The sequence below is a fragment of the Platichthys flesus genome, chromosome 5 (genome assembly GCF_949316205.1).
Source record: "Platichthys flesus chromosome 5, fPlaFle2.1, whole genome shotgun sequence".
Taxonomy (NCBI): domain Eukaryota; kingdom Metazoa; phylum Chordata; class Actinopteri; order Pleuronectiformes; family Pleuronectidae; genus Platichthys; species Platichthys flesus.
Genome location: NC_084949.1, coordinates 7,653,090 through 7,678,290, shown reverse-complemented (window position 1 = coordinate 7,678,290; position 25,201 = coordinate 7,653,090). Strand labels below are relative to the sequence as shown.

The following is a 25,201-nucleotide window of genomic DNA, read 5'->3' as shown; positions in this document are numbered from 1 at the left end:
AGACTTCAGGGAGCATCACTGTGGCGGTAATGTGTAACAGAGGCAGTGACAGAGAGAGTGGAGAGCACGGACTGTCTATGGCGGAGGCAGTAGAAAACAGAAAGAGTGTTTTGTTGCATGGAAACCTTTTTACAGCTCCTGCACAGCCTCACTGGAGAGAGAGGAGGACAGCACAGAGGAGGGTCCATCAAGGTACGCGTGCAGGAGGATTTTTCCTCTTTAAAAAACAACAAGCATGTGTTTGGACCCGCTGCTTTTTATCATGCGAGTGTTCCCAGACATAAACCTGGCAAAAATAAAGAAATGTATGGTGCATATTATTTGTTGCTTGGAAGGAGGATGATAACTTCATCTGGGCTCAAAGCGCTGCCCCCCCCACGACACAGCAGGGGCAGGAGAGAATAAATGACTGCATGTTTTAAAGCATAGGACAAAATGGTGATAATCCCTTGTTATCTTCTGCACTAGTTTTATCCAAAGCGTCGTCCAATTGGTGCATTCATCATCTATTAGGGGACATTCAGGGTTTAGCGTCTTGTCTAAGGACACTTTGGCATGGGCTGGGATTCAAGCCGCCGACCTTGTGGTTAAAGGACGACCTCTCTACGCCCTCAGCCACAGCCGCTTGATCTTTAGTTGCCGACCACCGGGAGACATTAGCGCCCACCAGCAGATGTTAGGGACATATGATCAGGTGTGTTACTTTGTTTAATCGGGTGGTTCACCCTCTTCTCAGGTTGGTCCACCGCAGGCTGATCAGACCTGGGTGTGTGTCCCCTGCATCTTAGGGACCAGTTGGTGTCTTTCCTCCTCATCCAGAGCCATCGTCTGCTGTGTGCTGCAACCCCCTGGTTTGTCTTTTATGGTCTAGGCCTCACCGAATTATTAATCGCTCTTTGACAAATCTGATGGTGGATGCTGAGAAAAACACACATCTCAAGCATTTAAAGACTGATGTATTTTTGGAAAGATGGGCCCCCGTAACTGAATTTTTAAAACTGAAAAATGATGCAGAGTTCTACTGACATAATTGAAATTAGGCCGAATACGACATCCATCTTCAGGAAAAAATCTGTAACCACTTAAGTTATTCTCACTATTGGGAATTTTCAGTGTCATTTCTTTCCCTTCCATCTTTTGTTTTGTCATTACTTATTCTCCCCTGGCACTGAAGTCCTGACCGATATAAGGCGTGTATTACACTGTACTTTGTTTCAATGACAACAGCGGCTGAAAATGTTAAATGCACAAATGTTAAATTTTTTTTAAATTAAAAAAGCAAGTATGCTTGACTCATTAATGTGCCAATGTGGCCTGAAAGATGCAAATCACCCTCATATCTTCTGGTTTTCAGGAAGTGCAAAGCAAATGCGCATTATACACAGTAAAGAGGTGCAAATCATAAAGACATATAAAGCAGTGTTTGACCCATAAGGCAAACTCTGCTCACATGGCCAAACAGGGACACCAAAGAAATCACTTGTTGCGGACGCTTGACGCTTTTGGTCTGAGAGAACATTATATGCAATATTACTTATTTTGCCATCTGGTAAAATAATCCTGTATTCTAAGTCCTTAATTCCTTATGTTATCAGGCTACTACATGATTGTTGATTGTTGTTGATTTGTCCACTAGTCAGTGGCGTGTTGATGTCCAATTGTGGTTGCTAATTGAATTGAAATAACGAATTGTTCTTCTGGTATTATCAAATTGTTGAATTTTGAATTTAGATATGAGTGAACTCAGTGCTGAGCGAGGTGCACAGACATACAATCCCTAAGAGGTGTTGCATTTAAAACCTGGGCAATACAACTAGTGTTGTCCTGGAGGAAGATGAGTAACAAACTTTCACTCACATCTGGAAGACATCACTTCCAGAAACTGGTTTGATACAAACACCCACATGGACAATGGTTCAAAAATACAGTAGTACACACATATGGGAGGGGAAATATGACTTATTGTTTAGAGTGAAAGATGTGTTTACCAGATAAAGTGAAAAAATGGATTGAGAGATAGACATAACACTATTATGAATATAAATTATTGAATTAAGAATCCTGATAAAGGTGAGATGTATGAAAAGTGTCCGATGTAAAAAGGTAAAACCCTTTACAGTTGTTTCTTACTTCTTTTTTGTCGTTTTTTTTCTTTTTAAAGCAGCAAAGACTAAAAAGAAAGATTTTCCTCTTCTCAGTAAAAAAACAGATTTTTTAAAACCTGAACACAAGAAGGAGAAAGTGAAGCAGAGGAGACACTTCATCAGTCTCACAGATTTCCATCTGATATCACTTTCGTATTCTTGGACATTGTAATAAAGAAATTTTGAATAATAAAGTGTTCAGTAATTTATTAGGATGTAAAAACGAGGACATGTTTTGAGAGAATCTAAGGGGATGAGGGAGGCAGATCCTATTTTATGGACGTGTGCAGTTTTCTAAACCACGTTCCCTGAGCAGTTCACAGAGCATCTCAGAGCAGTAAGGATATCGTGGACTGCAGAATCCATACAGGTTGCAAGATTGATGACCCTGGAAAGAAGAGGGAATCTAATCAGAAGTCACACTGTGGATGTTCTGGGACACGAGGTTACGGCAGCTCAGAGATGTTTTGCTCTTCCGACTGATATTTTAAAACTGATTTTAAAGTCCCTGCTGCTTGCATCAAGACACGTGAGGTGCTACCCAAACGCCTGCAGGGCTGGGGAGCTGCACACTGCACTCTCATGCTGGTGAGGTTCTGGTTTTGAAGGAAAACATGGCTCATAACTCGGATGCTGGATGTGCAGCTTCTATCTCGGCTCTTTCCACAACTTTAACAGACAACAATGCTCCGAGGAGCTGAAACGCTATCGTCTGAAATGTCCACAAGCTTGAGATTGGTGGTTTACACAATTTGGAGATACTCTTATTCCAATCTGGCAGAGACGACACTTGATTAGACTTGATTTTTCAAGGAATGTATAAACAATGGAACTTATTTTTTTCTATACAGGCGCCATGAGAAAAGCAGCAATCTGTTGGCGAGACTGTGGGGAGATAGGTCCGGGGGTTAAAATCTAAAATATTTCTACAGCAACACTCACTTTAATCCTGGTCAGCCTGAGTGTGAAAGTTAAAAATTATAAATATGCTTTAGAAACAACAAGGTTTTGGATGTGAAGTAAAAGTGAGAATGGAATAAATGGGTTTCTGCAGGTTTCAAGTACGACAGATATGAAGGAATATCATAGTCCCAGATATATCTAGACTTCCCTATAACTGGAGATAAGGTGAAGTAGCCTAGTACAGAATTACCACTAATATGTTATCCCTCAAACTATAGACAGAGACAGTATGTATCTATAATCCTTCCCACAGCAAAGACTGAGATATCAGTTGAGTTTTATTAAAGCAAACATCAGTTTGTTTTTTTTCTCCAGAAAAAAAGGAGAAAATTATTTTAAAGTGCAACGTAAGAAGCATTTAATGAGCATTAAGAAATTAGGACATACTTTAAGATATTTAAGACCTAGGCCATAATATTTGAATTGATCAAAATGGCTTTTTAAGTTTAAATTAATTAAGTCATTAAATATTTATCATTCATAGCAACTCTTCAGGAACGACAGAAAACCATCTATGAGGAAGTGATTTCTCAACATACTGAGTGAGTCCATCTGACGTAGATCGTCTCACTGTCACATGGGACCTGTGTAGCATGTCAATTTCAATCTTTCTACTAAGGACTCGAATAAAAGTATAAAATGCCTTAAAAATTATAAAAAATACGCAAAAAAAGCAAAAATGTATTGAAATGAGAAGATAGGAATATAAATGTGTTCGATCCCTGACACGAGAATCTGTGTGCTGAATTTCACACAAAGTTCTTCCATAAACGGCTAAGACAAATATTGAGTCTTACAGTGAACACAGTGCACGCTCATGTCCATTTATCTTCATTTGTACATAAAAATCATGTTTTGTACACAATACGTTTACAACAAGACAGAATTTAATCCACAAAATGGTGTTAAAAAAGGAATGTATATAGAATTTGATAGTGTGTGATCAGCAATTATACCTAAACATGATGTGTGAACAGAAAATGATTGATGAACCAGTTAAACACACATTGTGTAACTTTTTGGTGTCAATGTTTCACACCTAAGTGTTTTCTGTTTGATGGATAAATTAAATTGTTGAGGATTTAAAAAGTTAAAGACTTAAAATGTACATTTTTAAAACAAGGCCTGATTCAAAGGAGAAATCGGACATCACAATGAAATGGCGACCATGCCAGTCTACTCAGGAGAACAAAAACATAAACTGGAGATTCAATTTAAGCTCAGAATGTCCTCTTAATGTGGGATTGGTTATCCATTTATGACATTAATCCGATTGGAACACATTTAGAATTGGTACAAATGGAAGGAATGTACGGGCAGGAGGAATAAAGCACTGATGGTCAAAACGAGGAACTACTTTTTCCAGAAACGCCCACTTATCAGTGTTGTGATCGACTGTATCTGTGGGATTTGTATAAGTGGATTAATAGCGCCCTACTTTCAAACATGGCTCAGGTTTGAAACCCCCAGGTTAAGACAGCAACATCTATTTCACACTCATATTATGCACTTCCCCTCCACTCTGACTTGGTTAAAATGATTACCACGTGTGATATTAATTCCAGAGAGATGTCGTGGACTAGACAGCGACTGGATCCACGAGCGCAGGAGCTGCCACCGGTGGGGCAGGAGGAGATGCTTTGCCTTTGTACCCCAACGACAGGATGTGTTTCTGGAGGTGAGTGATCCACTGCTCCTGAACAGACAGAGGGCCGTGGAACACCTCTTCACAGAACCTGAGCAGCACGACAGACAGACAGATTTCATTCAAACTGAGGCACAACATCATTAGTGTTTACTACATATCTATATAATTACAATATTTATTTAAGTGAATTGTGACTCATAGTTTTGTTGTGGTAACACAATGTAGTTTTGTTTCCTCTGTCCATTTGATTTTCAGCATGATTATACAAAATCTACGGATTGTCATGATTGGTGGAAGGATGGGACACGGGTCAAGAAAGAATCCATTCAATTTTGGATCCAGACAAAGGGACAGATCTAGAGACAGAGCCCTGGTGGAAGTATGCACACTACTGAGTGCCATTCTATTTACTATTTACTATTTATCCTGGAAAGGCAAAAAAAAGTGCAACCTATGGATGGAAGGGGAGGGATGTCGTCCCCAAAACAACTGACAACTGCTAGAAACCGACTTCTACGTTACTCGCTCGGTAACTTCTGGCTATTGTCTCTGTTTCAGGGTTTGTGTAGACAGGCAGGTCAGTAAGTGACATTCAGGTACACCAGCGACCTGGCATGTTTGTTACCGTGAGGGCCACAGACACCAGCCCCCGCCAGATTTGTTGATGCTATCAGATCATAAAGAGGATTTCAATTTCAACAAATAAGATAAAAATGTGTTTCAGAACCAACGCTGCTTTTAAAACCGCAGTCTGACTTGGTAAAATCCATTTTGTATCTTTTTTTGAAAACTTCAGTGAAATCTTAAAGTCCTACACGAGAAAGGAATCATTTTATCCACAGAATTCAGCTCGATATACGGTATGAAGCTCCCCTACACACAGAAAAAACTAAGATCTGAGAGATTGACCAATGTAGATGACAAATCAAGCTGCTGACAATCTCGCTGTTTCTGCTGATGGACTAGTCTTTTTCATCGTGTCCATCAGGAAGGACTTTTATTATTCACTTAATACAATACAGGGACAATGTCATTTTGAGCTTGATAAACTGACCTGCACTTGAGTGAGTAGATTTTGCCAACCAGCTTAACCAGTGGAGTGAGCGGAGGCTTTGGCAGCATGGCAGGGATGCTGCCAGACCGTGGTGGCTGCTGGGAGTTTTTGTCCCGACTTTGTCCCCCCCTGGCCGCTATGTGTTTGGGCGGATGGACCCCTGTAATTTCACAGAGAGCCATTACAGTGATGTGGGGAAAAAAGGAGGAATGTTTTCACTATCTACAGTAAATCTGTATCCGGTCATATTCCAGAGCCTTTCTTTTCTCACCCCTTGGTGAGCGCACACCAGGGTTGCTGTGGCCTGCAAGTGTCCGTGTGTGGCCTTGCGTTTGTCTGGATGAGCCTGCCATGACGCCCAAGTTCTCTCTGCCCGCCCTGGGCTCCAGCTTCATGCTGCTGCCTGGCACAGAGTCGGAGTCTGGGGACAGAGGGGGCGAACCACCGGGCTTCTGGACCTGAAAGAAAAATAATGTGTTGTAAATGAGAATATATTAGATACATCTGTGGATGTGTCCAAGTCTGACTTGGAACTACTTATTCTGCAACATATTTTAGAGCACAGCTCACCTTCTTGATGTACAGGTCTCCTGAACGGTAGCGGCGGGTTATTGCCGCCACTTTGACTGGGTCTCTCCGGATCAACTCACCGAGGAGCTCGATTGGCGAAGTTGCTCCGTCTGCCTTCCATTCAATGATTCCCAGCTGTCGGAGGTGGGCCCGCGCGTGACTGGCCAGGGCCTTGCGGTTCTCAAAATTAAACCCACAAAGCTCACAGGATGTGTCTGACACAAAGAAGATGAGACACTTTTTGGACGAGTATTTTTAGACGAGTATTAGTCATGTATTACCAATTTAGTGAGATTCACAAATCATTTTGCCATGTTGGAAATACATAAATATGGACATTTATGGTACACTCCCCTCTAATGAACTGGCTTAATCCACAACTGCCTTCAGGGATTTCATCCGTAACACAATGCCATGAGATGTGGATCTGCATTTTGGTGCAAATACGTAGAAACAGCTATAGATAGTTAGAAAAGACAGTTGAGTTATGGCAAGAGTCAGTTTTTCTGCATTCTGGGGTATCATGGGGTGAGACTATATGGAAAAAGCTAAACCTATACAGTCAAGTCTGAGTTATTAAAGGAGATGACTGGTGTTGACTTCTTATTTTCCAACTGCATTTTCCTATCTGTTGCACTCTGCCAAAAACAGAGTTCAATTTATTTTTTAAAAGCTCAGTAATTTCCTAAAACTGCTGCACAGATTCTACCGAGCATCAGGGATGCCACGTATGGAAATTTTCACATCGGATAATAAACTTCTGACAACACTGGTGTGACCAATAAAACCGGACATTTAACAAAGCCAGATGTGTGTTGGCTTAGTTCTGTGCAACATTTACTGAGCGAGACCTGCAACATTCGATTCTACTGGGGGAAGCCTCGGACTCTTCTGCTGCAACTGAAGATTTGTGCAGTGTTGGATTACCTCAATACAAAATAAAAGGCTTTAAGAAGCTTTGTGCTGTAGGTTCATTGTGAGGTGCAGAACACCCTGCACTGGTCTCTCTCTCTCTCTCTCTCTCAAACTAGAGTGAGCATACCCCACCTGTTGGGAACTGTCAGGAACCATCTGAACCCACTGGGAAAGATCAGGTTCATACAATAAAGGTGACCCGAGTGACACTCTTTCTAACACACTCTCCTGTGTGTTGCCGAGTTGGTGGACGCGCAAAATATCCAACGTTGTGATAATGTTTTAACAGCAAATCCTCATCATCCTTGTCTGTCAACTTCCATCTCCTCCTGTGATAAGACTGTTACTCTTGTGAGGTGACTCTGCCGCCGCGTGGAGCAGATACTTCACTTTATGACCGCAATATAGACTGAATATAGATAATTAGTAGCATGGGTGCTACCACTGATACACACAAGTGAGGCGGACGGTGTGGCTGGTGGTAAGTGACAGAAGGTACAACCTGGACACCGGTAACACAGACTACAGCAGGAGGTGTCCACTCCCACATTCTTGGAGCTCTAGTGAGTATTTATGGAACCAGGACAGGGTGCTTCAGGATTGAGTCAGTGCCTGTGTATGCCGGTCTACTTGTCATATCACACGTGCGTTATTTCTTAAACACAATTGACCACAATGCAAGAAGACACTTTGTTCAGTGGAATATGACACAAAGAATTAATCTATTGCTCTTCAGGGTTGCATGTCTTACCAGGAAACAAGGCAGCACTCTTGCCAGGCGGAGATTTCTCTTTCATGGAATAGTCAACAGGTGAGGTGCAGGTGTTGGAGGCTGGCTCCTTCGACTGGGGGCGCTCCGGGGCCTTTTTGGAGGCTTGAAGCATCCAGCTGGCTTTGCCTGAACCTTTAAGGCCCTCTTCACCGCGCAACATGACCTCTTTGAGAAGGTCGATCGGCGACGTTCTGATCGACCAGGTGAGGCCGAGCTGCCGCAGGTGGGCGCGGACGTGGCAGGACAGGGCTTTGCGAGTGTCAAACAGCTGGCCACAGAAGTCACAAAGGACGGTAGGTGGGGTTTCGACGTCTGAGGACATACAGAGAGGATATGTACATGTACAAATACAAACAAACGGTTGGAAAAACAAGTGTGTTGGAGCATGAATTAAAACGCTTTACCTGCACTCAGAGGCTTTGAAGCAGCAAGAGCCTGGGGCGACTTCTGAGGAGAGCCGCTGAGAGTGTTGGGTATCTCCGATGGAGCAGACACCTCAATCTCCTCAGGCTCGGGCTTCAGCTTTCTGAGGAGGGGGTCCACTGCTAGCCGGAAGCCTTTCTTTGCCTTTGGGGCCTTATTAACCAGAGGTGGAGGAGAGTGAAGGCTCTTTTCAGGGCGCTGGGACAGGCTCAAAGCTGGAGACAGAGCTGGGGATAGAGGACAGGCTGGGGATTTTGATGGCACCGATGAAGAGCTGGATGCACGGTTAGGTTTGGGGTGGTGCACAGCTTCCAACATGCCACTGCTGACCAGCTCCTGGAGGGTGTCAAGTGCAGAGTTTTTCCCCATCAAGTCAGTCATCCCGAGCTGACGCAGGTGAGAACGAGAGTGGCTGGCCAGGCCTTTACGATTCTCAAACTCCTCCCCGCACAGGACACAGGTGCAGTCCTTCGTGGTTTTGGGACGTTTGCCTGGGGGAGAGGTCAGCTCAGAGGGACGTTTGGAGGAAGAACCGGAGGCACGGTTTTTGATGAGCAGCTTCTGCTGGTCAGGGCTGATTGGCTTCAGGTCCTCCTCCTCCATAATCCGGTAGAGAAAATCAATTGCGCTGCCCTTTATCTCGCTGTCAGGGATTCCAATCTGACGTATATGGGCCCGAGCATGACTGGACAGGCCCTTGCGTGTCTCATACCAACAGCCACAAAGTTGGCAGACGTAGACCTCGTCAGGGGTGTCAGAGGCTGCAAGAGGGAAGACAATGATGGAAGAAAAGCACCATGTCAGCAGGAGAGTACTGAGGACCTGATAATTAGATCCATCCAGACAGATCTGATCACAATGAAAAAGCCTTAAGTTCACAGGGCATTAAAATGGGTCCTGAATGTAACTCATGTGACCACTTGTGATCGGATCTCACTTCCCTGCTCTATACACAAACATACAAACAAAATCAATATATGGACACTGAGAAGCTTCAAAAGAGACGTCAGTCAAGTATGTGGTCCTTCATATGTGACCCAAGATTAAATTGGGTTCACGCAGCAAAACAAATGTGGCCACGTGCCATTTGAGTGATCGGATCACAGGACGTATTTAAGTGCGTTGACCACTGGAGATTGTATCACTCAGGTTGGATGTTGATACCAGGTCTGAACACGGTCTGAGATGTACTTGATTCAAATGGAAATGTTACATCTACAGCCAAATATTTACACTAAATTAGATATTTAAAGTTGTCTTCCACAGGGAGATACTCACCTCGCTACTTACAACATTTCTTTAAGACATTTATTCAGAATTCAGCCATACCCAAGGTAATAGGGGCATCAGTCTCCAGCGGTGCCCACAATGGCTTGGTTGGTGTTTGGTGCTCTGTGGATGACGAGCTGCTGCCTTCAGAGAGCTTATGAGCCGAAGGAGACGACGGCAGGACAGTGGCTGCTGACTCTTTAGATCTAACTGGAGATCCCTGATGATCCATCTTGTGGGGAGATGTCATGACTCTGACCCCTGGAATGTTAGAGGGACCTTTGTCCTGCAGATTTAAGGGAGTCCTGGACTCCTGCTGGCTTTTTTTCCTGAGGGGGGGCTCAGGAGTGGAGGAGTCTGCTTTGAACTTGGGTAAGGAGCCACCACTCTCCTCCATCAGCTGGTAGAGGAGCTCGATGGGAGCTCCGCTGCTTTCTGACAAGGTCACGCCAAGCTGCCGCAGATGGAGGCGGGCGTGGCTTGACAGTCCTCGTCGTGTTTCAAAGTATGTCCCACAGACTTCACATATGACTGTTGCTGTGGGGAAGGGCAGACGGCAGGATGTCACCACAAATTGCGTCTCTAGTAAAGAAATAGCCGTTGTCTCTTGAATGTTCTGCTCATACTATAAATATTCTGTAAACACTGTTTAATATTTGTATTCTATTTTATAATATCCTTGTGTTTATATTGCATGTTTACTTATTTAATATTGGTGTCTGTTTTCTTTTACTTTCTCCTTCACTGCAGCAACGGCCAATTTCCTCATTGCGGGACTAATACGGGATTACCTCATTTTATCCTATCCTAACTTCAAATGTGCAGCACATCTGTATCAAACTGCATGGAACTTGTTGAGATCACTTTTCTGTAAAGTAACATGAAGCCCTCCGATGAGTGAATGTATGTCAGTGTCTGTCGTATAAATCCGGCGGATCTATCATCGATCTCGTTGATCAATAATATACTTGAGCCAGTGGAATGCACAATGACAAGCTCAGTATGAAATGGCCAATAATTACTCTCGTCGAGAAGGTTATGTTTTCACCCCTGTCCTTTTGTTTGTTGGTTGTTTATTATGTTTGTTTGATTTCCTCAGAACTTTGTGGAAGGATGCGAAAACTGATTTCAAAATAAATCAATCAACTACACTGCTACAATTAAGATCTAATGATGGAGGTGTTCTCATGAATGAGTGCACACCTCTTACCTTGTGCATCAGTGGCCGCAGACATGTTAAGTGAGACGATTGACTTCCTGCCGATACTGTGAGATACAAGATGAAGAATTCACTGAAATCAGTCCACTTAGAAAATGACAGAAGAAATAATGCTACTGCTGTAGTCAGGGACTTATGGATTTACAGTTGTCAAGCTTTTCAAAATAATAGATATAAGTAAAAATGACTTCTACAAACACAGTCTGAGGCAGATATAGATGCAATGAAGAACAACATAGTTGCTGTGAGTTTAAGTATCCGTTGGTATATTACTGTACAGCTGTAAGCTGCAGCTTTTCACAGATAAACTTCATTAGTCACGATTCTACGGTTTGCTTTTAACAACTATTAAAGGTCAGAACGTTAATGGTAAAACTGTAGAAAAAGTGGCTTAATCCAACATTTGACAGCTAACTAAACTACCTCTCTTTCACCCCTTTGTATTATTCCTGAAGCATGCTAACGCTAGCTTCATGCTAGCCCGGATTACAGTTCATATGAGAAATATAAAATAAGTACAAACATTGAGCTGTCGACTATAAAATACACTTCAATGATCACTTAGGGAAGTAAAAGTAGATTTACCTAAAAGCCTGATCAGACTGTCTCAAAACATAACATCAGCTTCACACAAGGACTAGCTTAGCGGAAGTAGCGCTGGGGCACATTTCCGGTGCTGCTGGTCTTTCATAATAAAAGCCCTGAAGATTTATCAGCATTGGAGTGTCAGGGGATCGCCTGCGCCCTCTAGTGACTCTCCAGATAAAGGCCAACTCATGTTCACCAAGGAAAACGTTATATATGTCATTCAATTTTATGACGACATGAAATAGATTTTAATATGAAAAAATATGAACAGTGAATCCGTGTAAAATAAATTAAGAAAACACAGAGGGAAATCATGATATACTCTCTAAGAATGTTTTATGATCTAGATCCCCACACTTATCTCCTGTATAATATCCAATTTATATTAGTATTAGTACTGTTTTTCTAATTTATTTGTCAGTGATTAATAACTATTGTTCCACTCAAAAGTCAACTGTTTAGTATTTTTTAAAAGTAAACCATAGTTAAGTAAACTGAGTTGTCTCTGCAACCATTCAACGTGAAAAAAACAGGATTAACTATTAAAAACAACTTAAATAAAAACAAAACTTTACAAAAAAGAGGTAATTTAAACTTTATAAATAAATGTGCTTATTCCTTAATAGCATCGATTGTTAATCCTTTCATTTTTATATTTCAATCTAAATGTATGTTGTAAAGTTGTAGCTCTAAAAGACTGTATTGTACAGTTGGAAGTTAACGTGTCACTGCTGAAAGCATCTTTCTGTATCTTAATAATGTGGTTGTGCAGTTAAGCCCTCTGGCTATCCTTGTTAATGAGATGAGATTCAAATAAATCGACATGTACTGTTCATGTTTGCTGTTAGATGGACTGATGACTGGATCATGGTCTTTGTAACCACATATGACTTCATGTTGTGTCGATCTCATCTTGTCCTCCTCAGTCCAGAGAGAGAAAGCTGCTGGCCTCCCACCACGATGTGGAGGTATTTGTCTGTGAGGGGGCGTCAGGAAAGTGCACTGACACTGAGAACTAAAGAAAGGTTGCCAGCAAAATCTCCAAAGATCTCCCCTTGGTGCAACAACAACCACTGGAAGAGGTGGAGTACAAACTGTTGGTTTATAAAATCTGAAACTGGAGTGAGCACGAAGAAATATTTCATAATGACATCTATCACATTTCAAAACCAATCTGAATAATGGCTGTACAGTTTGTGTTTTACGCGACAGAATAAATATAATCTTTCATCTGGGATATTTCATGATGCAAACAAGGGATCAGCACTCATCACAGTTGTGCTTTCACTAACCCTTATAAAAGTATGGTCCTGGACTGAAGAGTCTACGTGAAAGAACCAGGGATAGTTAGATAACAGAGCTTCACTGCCACCAAGTGGAGTCTTCTTAAAACACATAATTGTTGGGAACCGCAGTGGAAAAGTAGGTCAGAGGTCACTTAAAGGTTCAGTGTTTAAGATTTAGGTGAAAGGGATTTTTGGATATAAAAAAAGTGTGTTACATCTACATTGCACACATTTTTGTTTTCTTTACCCTAGAATATGCCCATTATATTTAAAAACTTGATATTAACATTGGGAGAGGGTCCTCTCTACGAATGGCGCTGTGTTCTATAACAGTAGCCCACACTGGACAAACTAAAGACCTTTTGAGGTTTTATGAAAACTGACAGCTTCTTTGTTGGGAAGAGGCGGACGAGGTGAGGGGTATTCATCTGCAACATGCACCTTCATCACTAGATTTCACTAAATTATAAACACTGAACCTTTAAAGTGAAGACATTTTAATTAAAGTACTTTGAAATTGTGCTTTGATTCAACTCGACAATCTTCAGATCTTTATCCTCTGAGATTTCTCTCTTGCAGAAGTCAGTTTCAATAAGATTTAGGGGGGAGCAAAACGTGAAATGGCTTTTCACAATTTAACTGATGTTGGCTCGGAAGTCAATACATGTGTATACAATTACACCCCCTTCCCCTCCTTACCCACATACCCCTCAAAGGATAAACAGTATAGACAATGTATGGAGGGATGGAAAATGCATGTCATTTGATTATTCGGTAAGCAGTCATATCATTTTGTGCATGTTCATTTTCTAATGTTATAAAATGTTTTACATTATTAGTTTGACGCTTTAAAACAAGAACTTTTATTAGAATGTTAACTCTGCAAATGGATGAATTACAAAAAAAATATATATATATATATATATATATACTGAACATGACAACATGTATATACAACACTGTTTGTTGTGTATTGATTGCAGTGCACCATACTCTGTGCTTGATGTTACATCATTTAATTAACCGAATATTTGAATTCATTTAAGTCTCTAACGATTTATGTGGTTCACGCGGACGGAGGGAGGCAGATGCACAGTCATATCCCAACTCTTACTTTGAAGGGTTGTCATTTTGACTTCCGCTCCTGCCTCCTTCTTGCTGTCGCCTCCTCGCTCCTCCTCTCTCTTCTTCTCCTCTCTACTCCACGGAACCGACACTTCTGCACGACTTTACTGAAACACAGGTGAGTGTGACCTGAGCCTTTGAGCCACGTTTTACTCTGAGAACTCGTCTTATTTACTCGCACAGCTCGGACCGGTGCAGCGGCTGTTCCGAGGGGAACAAAGCCCAGCTCGAAACAAGCCGGTCCGGTGCACGAAGCTAACTGTGAGCTAGCTAACCAGCCTCCTCTGTGTGAAAATGTGTGGGCCTGTTTCTGGCTCACTCTGTTGTCTGAGGCTCACAGACGCACTCCAGGTCACTGACCTCCTCCATGTGGCGACCTGGAGCTGCAGAGGAACTGGGACCGAGCGGCGCCTGCAGTGCGTCGCTTACACAACCCATTGAAACCGACAGAGCAGCGTTAGCCTTTGTCTGCCTCTCACTATGACCATGGCAGACAAATGAGGATATGTCTTAGTGTGAACTCGATTCACTGCACCGCTGAGCTGCAGCCACTTCAAGGACTCGATTAGTTGGATCAGTGGTGTCCGAATGTCCATCTTAACCATGACTAACCGAACTGGTTCGCCTGGTCGCGGTTATATAAGCTTCTTAATTCGCTGTTGTTCCGTGCTGCCTCAGCATGACTTGCATGTGACTGCACGAGCTGCTCAACCATGCACTGCAGGATCCGTGAACCCTCAGCTTCGACCTCAGGCACTTAACGCTCAAACGTCATGTTTGCTCTTTGACTGCAGCTTCGAGATGGTTTTGTTATCGCAGCCCCAGACAGTGCCCCCCCCCCAGGCTCCACCCAGCTGCTTCACTTATCTTACAATGGTCCTTGAGCTGCAAGCTTTTTTCTGAGTTACTTATGTTTGTCCCATCTCCCCCTCAGTCATTGATCACCACCATGTCTTCTGGAAATGCCATGATTGGGAAGCCTGCCCCAGACTTTAAAGCCACGGCCGTAGTGGATGGGGAATTCAAGGACATCAAGCTGTCAGACTACAAGGGTAAGTGTTCTACTGAATGTACGAAGACGCTGGTAGGGGTCCATGGCACATTTGTCCATTTGTCCGGCGCTGCCTCAGGATTGGGGAAGACACACACATTACGCCTGGTTGCCTTTTACTGTGCTCAGGTGTCTCCTTCCTCCCCACTTTCCTGTTGGCCTGTGCTTACTTTGCACTTTAACAAGAAACATAAACACTAATCAGAAGTTATTAGGTTCACTCCTGATTTTATGAGGCGTTTCCTGTAAACAACTGGGTTCGGGTGCATGCAGTTCACCTGCCACACACCCCATAAGACACCAACATTCAGTACGACAGGGGGGAAGCTGACCCTAATGATTAAGATTCGTGATCTGACACCTTTGATAGATTACTAAATAAATGTGTTATAGGTAAACAGTGTCAGAGACGAGCAGACGAACACTGCAGACTGGAGAGAAGTTCTTCATTCACACGTTGGCCGGCCTGCCACCACTGCTAAGAAAAATCCTAGAAGCAACATGGGACTTTATTTATGAAACGCTTTTCCAACTTTAGCGTGAAAAATGTAAAGAACTTTATTTGATTGATTTTTATCACACAACATTCACTGCCTGCACAGCATCGGCATTTTAGCATCAGAAGCAAACAACTCTGTGTAAAATCTTTCCAACATGGGACAAAGTTTGGTCCTATAGTGGCACTATAAAAGTCTGTAACTTAACTTGTTTATAGCACCAGATGCCCTGTTATTTCATTTGTGATGAGAAAAGCTCTTCAATTTAACCATATGAACTTTAGACCTAGTCTGACCCATTTGGTTTCAGATTATTAACATTTATTTTTCAGCCTTCTCCTATGTGGTCGCATCAAGCTTAATACTTTCCTTGTTTTTCTCCCCCTTGTGCTCTGTAGGGAAGTATGTTGTCTTCTTCTTCTACCCTTTGGACTTCACCTTTGTGTGCCCCACTGAGATTGTGGCTTTCAGCGACAGAGCAGAAGAGTTCCGCAAAATCGGCTGCGAGGTCATCGGCTGCTCCGTAGACTCTCACTTCAGTCACTTGGCATGGTGAGGATTCTCACTAGCTGGAAGGAAATCTGGACTTGAGTTCAACTGTTATTAGTGGGATTAGTGAGATTGTATGCTTAGGGAACATGACTACCTCAGTCGTCCTGAGCCAACACTTAGGAAATAATAACATTCCCTCTGACATGTGTCAGCAAGTGATTCATTGCACTGAAGCTGCTTGTTAAAAACTTTTGTGTGATACATTTTAACATTTGTGTCGTTCCTCCAAATCCTGTCTCCACCAACTCCAAAAAATGCATGTGAATATTCTTAACACTGACACCGGAAAAGCTGTTGCAACCTAAGAAAAAGCACAAGGATTCTAGTAAATCCAGCTGTGGTTAAAACTCGACTTTAGGCATTTTGTATTTTTTATGAAGGGGTAGTGTGCACTCGTATCTTTAATATGGAGGGGGGGGGGGGGGGGGGCAGATATTTGATCAGTACTTTGTAGATATCATCCGATTATCAATGACTCCATAGTCCGTAGTTGACAGTTTTCACAATACACTGTTAACCCTGAAGATTAATGGCAGATCTGAAGCAGGATCCTGGTCTAGTTGTTTATCTCCTCTCACTCAGCTACTCTGCGTAGTCTTGATAAGTTCTGAATTAAACTGCTCTTCATTTGAGGAATAAAGAGGAGTAAGGCCATGTGGGGCAGGGATCTGTTTGACTTAATGTCAAGATTTTACTCATTGGTATTGTTTAATCTAAATAAAATTGAGGTAGGAGTTCTGTTCTTTGGTTCGATTCTTTTCTGGATTATACTTTCAGTAGAATACTTAAGTACACATTTGTTGTATGTGCAGCTTCACCATATTTACCGACAATGGATTGTTGCTCTTCTAATTAGCCTTATATGTCATACAGGATCAACACTCCAAGGAAGCAGGGAGGTCTGGGAAAGATGAACATTCCTCTTGTAGCAGATCTCACCAAGTCAATCTCCAGAGACTACGGTGTGCTGAAGGAGGATGATGGCATCGCATATAGGTAGGACCACTTGTCATTTAAATACCGCATCAGCCCAATAGTCTCTGTCTAGTGTGAGCATGGTAACATGTATTACCTCTGCACTATGGTTACTATAATGACTACGTAAGCTCTGAAAGTGTGGAGATGTTATAATTCTGTGCAGTATTTTAACCTCAGTTTGTGCTTCTCAGGGGTCTGTTTGTGATCGACGACAAGGGCACCTTGAGGCAGATCACCATCAACGATTTGCCTGTGGGACGCTCTGTGGACGAAACCCTGCGTCTGATCCAGGCCTTCCAGCACACTGACAAACACGGAGAGGGTGAGGAAAATGAATTGCTATTTTCAACTTTAAATGTGTTGCACTGCAAGACATCTAAAGTTGATATTTCACATCTAGCATTTGGATATATAGGAGGGGAAATGTTTGAAATGTTTTTATTTTATTTATTTTTACAAAATACTCGGCTGTTAGACAACAATCCTTTTTTTGTCACAACTTGTCCATCCCTTTAAGATACATTAAGATGCACATTACATCCATTTTGTCGTCTCAGCAAGGTTCTACCTATATTGTCCTGTCTATGGGTGTTGCTAATCTCAGTCACAGTGGCCCCTAAGCACACAGGCAGAAGCAAAACTGAATTAAGTGACACTGTTTACATCCGCGTAAAGTGGATCCATACCATGTCATTTTTAAAAACAAACTAGTCTGTTTTTAAAAACTCTTCTCTGAGTGAACCGCAGTCTCGACCGGCTTGCATGGCGACTAGCAGCAGGTTGGCATAGCTGTACAGCCCATAAACTGTATAATATGAGGTGTACCTGCTGTGTTTCTGTTTAAGCAGCACTGTTAAAGACAGAAAATGGATGAAAATTACCGTGTCCACCTTGGTGTCATTGCCACTCAGCTCACTTAATGAAGGTGGAGAGGACCAACTGTTTAATAGAGAGGGACTAACATGACCGGCTACCAGATTGCAGCACACAGAGCGACCTCGTTATCTGCTCAGGGTGCTATCACTCCATTATATTTTTACATAGAAAATGGATGTGGACTACTATATTTAAAATCTTGTGTGCGTGTATATTAGAAATAACTATATTCATTAAGCTACCTGTAGGTACAGGGGCTCATAGCCATCCAATTTGTACTGTAATTACCTGTTCATACAAATTGCTTGTCATAGCAAATTTGTCTGAAAAGGAGTGTCCGGAAAAGTAAAGTCCTAGTAGCTATAAACTGACCTGGTGCGTTCAGAGGATAGACGTGGACTTGAGTTGTTAGTTTATCCTCCTGGGTAATAACACATGTACTTTGTCCTCAGGGTTTGCACATTTTATTGTTTGCCATTGACGCCTTATTTTGCACTTTGTCCCTTCCCCCTCTTCAGTTTGCCCCGCTGGCTGGAAACCTGGTAGTGACACCATCATCCCAGATGTCAACAAGAGCAAAGAGTTCTTCTCCAAGCAGTAAACGTGAAAGTGTCCTTGCTGATTTGTAGCACTTGCCTTCAGATGAGGTGTCCCTGTGAAGCAGTATCTCATGGCGTCCAGTCTAATCTATTACACTCAGCAAAGTTTCTGACCTTGTTGGGGGAAAAAAACCTTTGTGGCAACTCTTATCTATGTATTTACAGTTGTTGGGGCGACCGCATAGTCTTAAGCACTGAAATAATAGTATTGTTCCTTTTTCAGAAAACTTTCAGATGATTTTCCTTGCCATGAGTAATCCTGTTACATCTTTAATAAAGCACTTGGGAAAAAATGCAACTGTATTGTCTCGTAAATTTATCTTATGGCACTCAATATTTTCTGATCATTCCAAATGTGACCTCAAGGTGGTGCCAGAGATATTCCTGAATCACTTCTAGATTGGTGACTAAATTGGAAAATATATATTTGCGAGCAGACATTTATGAAATATACTTGGTGTCGGTCCTGTGCCTGGCAGAGGCTGTGAGTACGTCATGAGGCTGAGTCTTGGTTAATATTGGAGTTCTTGTGGTGGCTGACTCAGCTCAACAATCTGGTGTTGCCAAATGGCACCGAGAAGCTCATTGGGAAAGATTGGATTGTTGGAAAAAGATTTAACACAGGCAAACACGATGGTCGCGTCTAGAGGTTCCTTAGAGGATGTCTCGTGATTGAAAGATTCAAACTCTTAAGATACAGTCGAATCATCTGCTGATCCTTGACAACTCAAAACATTAATTAGTGCGGAAGAACTTCGAACGCACCAGATTCACCATCTTGCCCTATATTCTTAAATTATCTGATCACTGTATATTTGTCCCTCTGGTAATACTATAATCTTCTGAATAATAAACATTGGACGACACCTGATAACTATTATAGATAGTGGAATATATATATCACTACTCTGAAGTAATCCTATGTTTAAACGTGTTATTTGGTACTTTTATGTTGTCTGGATTCTACTAGCTGGCGGTTATTTCTGCCAGTGACTGTTGCCACTAATTCTTGTAATTTCAGGCCAACTCTTTACCATCAGACAGTCTGATGACTTCTGCTTGTTTGTGTGGAACTTTTTTTTTGCAACCTTTTTTTCCTGAACTGTTCTTACAGCTTGTTTTTGGGAAACTGAAAGCCGAATGGGGAAACTCCATTAACTCGAATCAACCACTCATTGACAAACCTTTATCTATATACACACACACATTGTGGTGTGAAGTGGAGAGCGCAGCGTCTCTGCCGGGCAATGTAGGAGGGAGTTCCCGGAAACCTTTTCTGTTACGTGACGTGTGTTAGCTAAATTGACCATATATGGAGTGACGCATGTACGTCAATAGGGAAACAGTCCTCCACTGGGACGTCTCCAACGTGGAGAAACTGCTGTAAACTTTACTGACCAGAAATAACAGCAGCACTGATCCACTTTATTCACCGAGTCCTAATAAATGTCATCTAAACACAGGTGATGTGAATAAAAAAACTTCAGCTCTGGTTCATAGTTTTATAATTTCATTTACTTAAATATACTGTACAAGTAAAAAACGACCGGCTCATCAGGCTCAACCTGATAAACTCAAATAACTTACATAAGAGGCATCACAATATGCAGTCAAATAAAATGTAAACAGGCAAAGCCAAGACGACACTTTTAAAAACGTATTCAAAAATGTCCAAAGTGTTCTTTTGTTTTTTTAAAGTCTGTTGTTCCCTGCGAGGAGGGTTCTTCCCTTTCAGCCAGAGGAGCCACACAGGTCCAGCTCTGTCACAGTCTATGGAGCTCATGGTGTAGTCAGTGCAGTCCTTGTCCAGTGTTTGTTGTTGAAAGTGCATCGTTTCTTCAGTAAGACTTGACTTTGGGCGCCAACATGAGCTGGCAGCCACTGCTCACATGTGTCATGACTTTCTGTTTGAGCTGGGCCACCTGGTCCCTCAGCACGGAGGCCGTGCTCGAGAGTCCGGCGTTGTCCGTTTTCAGGATCTTCACCTTGTCCTCCAGACGCGAGATGCGCTCCAGCTTGCGCCGCCGACACTTGGAGGCTGCGAGCCGGTTCCTCAGCCGCTTGCGCTCCGTTTTGATCCGCTCCTGGTTCTCCATGTTGATGGGGGACATCGGCGGGGAGCTGTCGCTGCTGTGCGTGTCGGGCACCGTCTGCGGCTCCTCTTTCAGCCCAGCGTAGCGCTGCAAGTGGAGGCCGGGGCCTGCCAGCGAGTGCTGGAAGTGGTGGGACCCGTGCGCAACGGCCTGGTGATGCTGGTTGTACTGGTGCGGCAGGTAGCTGATGGTGGTGGACGGGTAGCTGGCACCGGAGGACAGGCCGGGGTTGTTGTTGCAGCTGCTCAGGGTGGTGTACTCCAGCTGCTCCGGCTGCATGGAGGAACCGAACACGGAGCCCGGAACCGGGCAGCCGATGCCGCCGTTGCCGATGGACACGTTCGGAGGCGCCATCTGGTTCATCTTGTGCAGGTCGTCAAGCGCTTTGACGAAACCCTCCGCGAAGCCCTCCTGCTCCTCTGTGATGCCGCGGCTGTAGAGGAACTGGCCGGGTGTCGGCGTCGTAGTGATGACCCCGTTACTGTTCTGGATGATCAGTCGCTCCAGCTCCGGGGAGGCGAGCTTCAGAGAGCCCACGTCCGCCGCCGCAGCCGCCGGATAGAAATCAGTGTCGGCGCCGCGCAGGTGCTGGGACTTGAAGTTTGAGCTCCGATATGAGTCGGAGAAGTTCAGGTTCATATTCTGCTTTAGCAGCTTGTAGTCGTGCAGTGCTGCGCCTGGATGGCCATAAGCAGAGAGAAACGAGTCGTCATAAAAAGGCTGTTCCATTATTGTGGACATTATTTTTCAAATCAGACAGTCAAATACAAGAGTGCGCTGCAGCAGACGCTGGACACCGAGGCTTCAGTGTCCCGACCGAGTTATCAAAAGCAGAGCAAAACTTCCAAATGAGTGGAACTGTACTGTACCCAGCCGACGATTTGTACCTTTTGGGTCGCAGTGACTAAATCAGACGTTTTCAATCCACTCGTCTATCGGAGCTCAGCGTGTGTTTCCCCTGTTACTGACAGGCAGCCCGAGCCGCTCCTCCGCATTTATAAGATTCGGCTCCACATGCGCTCCGAGCAGCCCTGTGATTGGCTGTTTCTCTTCCCCGCCTCCGGGATGTCACGCAGATCTGATGACGTTGTTGCCAGGAACAAGGACTGTAAACAAGACGAGGCCTATTCAGCTCGTGTGTGTGTGAGTGTGTGGAGAGAGGGAATCTAAACCCAGGTACCGGCGCACACAGCCTGCCTCCAGAGAGCACCCCCCCCTCTCCTTATTACTAAGTCACCTTTACTGTTCCCCTCTTCCACTTCAAACACACTGAGGCTGTGGTCCTGGGACTCCTATAACACCACAGCAACCACTTTCCCCCCAGTTTCCCTTCCACATCAGGCCCATGGGTTTAGGGATATATACTTCTGGTGCTGAGTCATGCGATCCAAACTGATATCGAGCAGTCCATATTTGGGTATCCTGGCGCAACCAGTTCCTCCCTGACAGGAGCGGGAAGCCAATCCCATCCTGGCGCGCCTCCAGTTCTGTGGGATGTGGGAGGTGGAGGAGGCGCATTCTGCTGCCGCTGCCGCCCTCCCTCCCTCACCCTGCAGGCACGGAGAGGATGGGTATAAGTGGTGTTAAGTCTTGGGCGTGAAGTCTTAAAAAAATAAAATAAGAAACGCACCAAGCAAATTGAGTGTCTGGCAAGGGAGGACACAGGCTCAGGGGATCAGACGGGACAATGTTATTCATGTGATGAAGACAAATACTAGGAGATTATACCAAGCTAACACCAGCGTGGGACTTTTAATCCATCATGTAAAATGTGGTCTAGAAAGTAGGACGAAACGTTCAATATCCCTTGTAAGGTTGAAGGTCTTCTGCAGAATATAGGTGACAGAGTGTCAGTGGATGTTAGCAGGTTTTAGTGGCCACCAGTGAATGTAAGGGACACACATTCAGTTGTGCACCCTAGTGTGTGTTTTGGGCTTGTAATCAATGACGCAGGCCGAACTTGAGGGTACACTTAGGTTAAAGGTGAATCTCACTGGCTACTGGCTTGTATGACAGTACTATGAATGTCATGGGAGTAGATCCCGCTCAGTAGATCAGACAGCATTACCTCCATGCCTTAGTATCATTAACACAACTGGGCCTTACTGTTATAGCAATAGTTGTCGTTTGGGTTTGTTGTGTGTCCTGAATTCAATATCTGTAATCTATAGAGATTAGAGCAGTGTAATCACATGACACAGCCTCGGAGATACTTGAGTGTAAAAACATGCTCCTTGAACAGAACACCTGTTTGATAGAAAGACGTCTTTGTCTTGTCTGAATCACTTCCCAGAGGGCCACACGCCCTTTGTAAGTGTGTGTGTGTGTGCGTTTGGTGTAAACACACATGAGATAACATCATTGTAAGACATATCTTATGAATATGAATGATATGAGTTAATCTACGTTTATTTATGTTTATTTCATGTTCACTAAAGAATTACCGGTCAAAAATAATATGAATGAATTCTATTTATGAGTTACGCATTCATGTTCCTTCCATTATGGCAGGACTTTAGCATGAATACTTTTGAGATGCAATCAATCGTTGTAATCATTAAAAGATAACAAAATAAGATTTTTTATTTAAAAGATACATATTTCCTACTTTCATGATTTACCTTAATAAGTTAATGTAAAAGCACTTTCCCGTCCCCACTCCTGCCTCACGAAGTCATTAAGGTCTCTCGCTTATCAGCTGTAACATTTAACAGTTTGGTTATAACAACTTGAGCTAACCCACACCATTAAAGTTAATGGAAAAATCACAAAATTGCTCTGCGAGTTAGACAATCCAAATGTAGCTTCATTATCTTCCCTGTTCTTTATTAGGAGCTGAGTGCACACACAGCCACAGAGACATCAGCATTGAGAATGGCTCAGGATGGGTCGCATAATAGGATAGTTACAGCAGTGTTGGACACCTGATGGGATGAAGTTTTACATAATAGTAATAATAATAATAATAATAATAATAAAAAAACGTAATTTAAATGTGCTTTGATGGCAAAGCTAGAAAAGTGTGTATAAGAGAAATAACAATCAGCAGGATGCAATGTGACAAGGAGGCCAGACAACCACTTTTAGGTGGTCGAGAAAAAAGGTATAGTGTTCAAATCACATAAATAAATATAGAGATATGTCAGATGAAAACTTGAACACATAAAAACATAAAATCAGTAATATGACAATGAAAATAAATGAAAGTCTATAAAAATGTTTTTTAAGAATTGATTTAAAAGAAGACATTGAACACTATCTTCTGTTTGGAGCTGTGAAAAGATGAGCTTTAAAGTAACACTAATGTTTTAGTATTTTTCTCAAATAAACCCTAACTGACTCAGACACTCAGATTTGAAAGGGAATAGGGAAAGTTGAGGCAGCAGAGGCCGAGATATCCAGACTTTAGTCTCATATATTCAGTTTACTTCCAGGATCGCTGGATCCTCCGTTTCCCATAATGGAGGTTAACAGCTATTTTTATTTTTAGCCTTGTTCAGACCTGGTAGTAACAACCCGATTTGTCTAACTTCCCGCTCTACATATAAAATACACACATAAATCAATTTGGTTTGCACAGACCACATTCTTACCACATTGTATAAAGATGTGTCTGTTGTCTGTTTTTTGGCACGAGCAAGGGAGCAGTAGAGAGAGCGAGGAGCATTGTGTTGTGAGCAGTGTTGATACTGTGACAGTGGCCATTAAAAAAAAAGAAAAAACGTATGTGCACTGAGATATGATACACTCCGTTTATCATATAGTGAGGACGTGAGCTGAGTAGGTGGTTGATTAGATGGAAGAATAGGGCCACATGCATCCAAGACCTCTGAATGTGGTCTGACTGATCGGACCTTGTGACACATTTGTTTTCACAAATGAAATTCTGTTGAATCCATATTACTATGTTTTGGTTTGGAAGCGCATCAACCCTGCTACAGACACGCCTGTTATCCACACTATTCAGAGGTTTAGGAGCCGTTAAAACAGAGAAGTTTGGAAACTCTGCTGCCCCGTTCTACCCTGAAATCTCCGGGGTGGCATTTTCCAACAGCTTGCTGAATAGGTCATTTCGGTCATAACATAACCTCCACTGATTTGTCATGCTCCTATCACATGACCCTTCCAGAAGCACAACTTTTGCTCAAGTTCCTAGTTGACATCACCATGATGTCATCTGGAATGTTTTTCTCAGACTTCCCAAAGGTGGAATTCTTCCTCAATGTGTATTTTACTCTATGGGTACCTGGTCGTGTACATTTCAGCAGTTCATGTGATACTGAATTGGAATGATAAGTTTATTCTCTCCCCTCAAGTTATAAGAACAGGTTGACCTTTGAACCGTTGCCACAAACAATGCTCCAACAGGCCTTACATGAAATAATAAATGTTAAGGTGAAACAGAGAGGCTGCTTTTTGCATTAAGCAAGTTTATTAGAATATTTGTTGCACCATCAGTCCTGTCCTCCACTTCCTCAGTTTGTGGCAGTCGCAGAATTCAAAGGTTTGGCCGGCCGTCATGTAAGCTGTGGTCAGCTTGGGCTGAGCTCCTCCCACTCAAACATGCGACCAGGTGTCT

At 43.0% G+C, this 25,201-nt stretch overlaps 3 protein-coding genes across 4 annotated transcripts; 1 reads left to right on the top strand and 2 right to left on the bottom strand.

Annotated features, from left to right (window-relative positions):
• Positions 1 to 3,910: 3,910 nt before the first annotated feature.
• On the bottom strand, positions 3,911 to 11,650 carry LOC133954440 (protein Wiz-like). The gene is made up of 9 exons (XM_062388870.1): positions 11,563 to 11,650; positions 10,969 to 11,024; positions 9,819 to 10,295; positions 8,471 to 9,250; positions 8,046 to 8,378; positions 6,380 to 6,594; positions 6,081 to 6,267; positions 5,810 to 5,969; positions 3,911 to 4,843 (listed from the first exon to the last, which is right to left on the bottom strand). The coding sequence occupies exons 2-9, from the start codon at positions 10,991 to 10,993 to the stop codon at positions 4,687 to 4,689; spliced, it is 2,334 nt and encodes a 777-aa protein (XP_062244854.1). The 5' UTR covers positions 10,994 to 11,024; positions 11,563 to 11,650; the 3' UTR covers positions 3,911 to 4,686.
• Positions 11,651 to 13,945: 2,295 nt separating this feature from the next.
• prdx2 (peroxiredoxin 2) lies at positions 13,946 to 18,827 on the top strand. Its single transcript, XM_062388869.1, has 6 exons — positions 13,946 to 14,094; positions 14,911 to 15,028; positions 15,923 to 16,076; positions 16,950 to 17,072; positions 17,246 to 17,376; positions 18,449 to 18,827. Exons 2-6 carry the CDS (start codon positions 14,926 to 14,928, stop codon positions 18,529 to 18,531), a joined length of 594 nt encoding a protein of 197 aa, XP_062244853.1. The 5' UTR covers positions 13,946 to 14,094; positions 14,911 to 14,925; the 3' UTR covers positions 18,532 to 18,827.
• A 1,199-nt stretch (positions 18,828 to 20,026) lies between these two features.
• LOC133954438 (transcription factor JunB-like) lies at positions 20,027 to 21,647 on the bottom strand. 2 transcript variants are annotated; one of them, XM_062388867.1, is made up of 2 exons: positions 21,510 to 21,647; positions 20,027 to 21,299 (listed from the first exon to the last, which is right to left on the bottom strand). In XM_062388867.1, the coding sequence occupies exon 2, from the start codon at positions 21,259 to 21,261 to the stop codon at positions 20,368 to 20,370; it is 894 nt and encodes a 297-aa protein (XP_062244851.1). In that variant the 5' UTR covers positions 21,262 to 21,299; positions 21,510 to 21,647; the 3' UTR covers positions 20,027 to 20,367. The 2 variants fall into 2 exon arrangements, with proteins under 2 accessions (XP_062244851.1, XP_062244850.1); XM_062388866.1 differs by having other exon boundaries at positions 20,027 to 21,618.
• Positions 21,648 to 25,201: the final 3,554 nt, after the last annotated feature.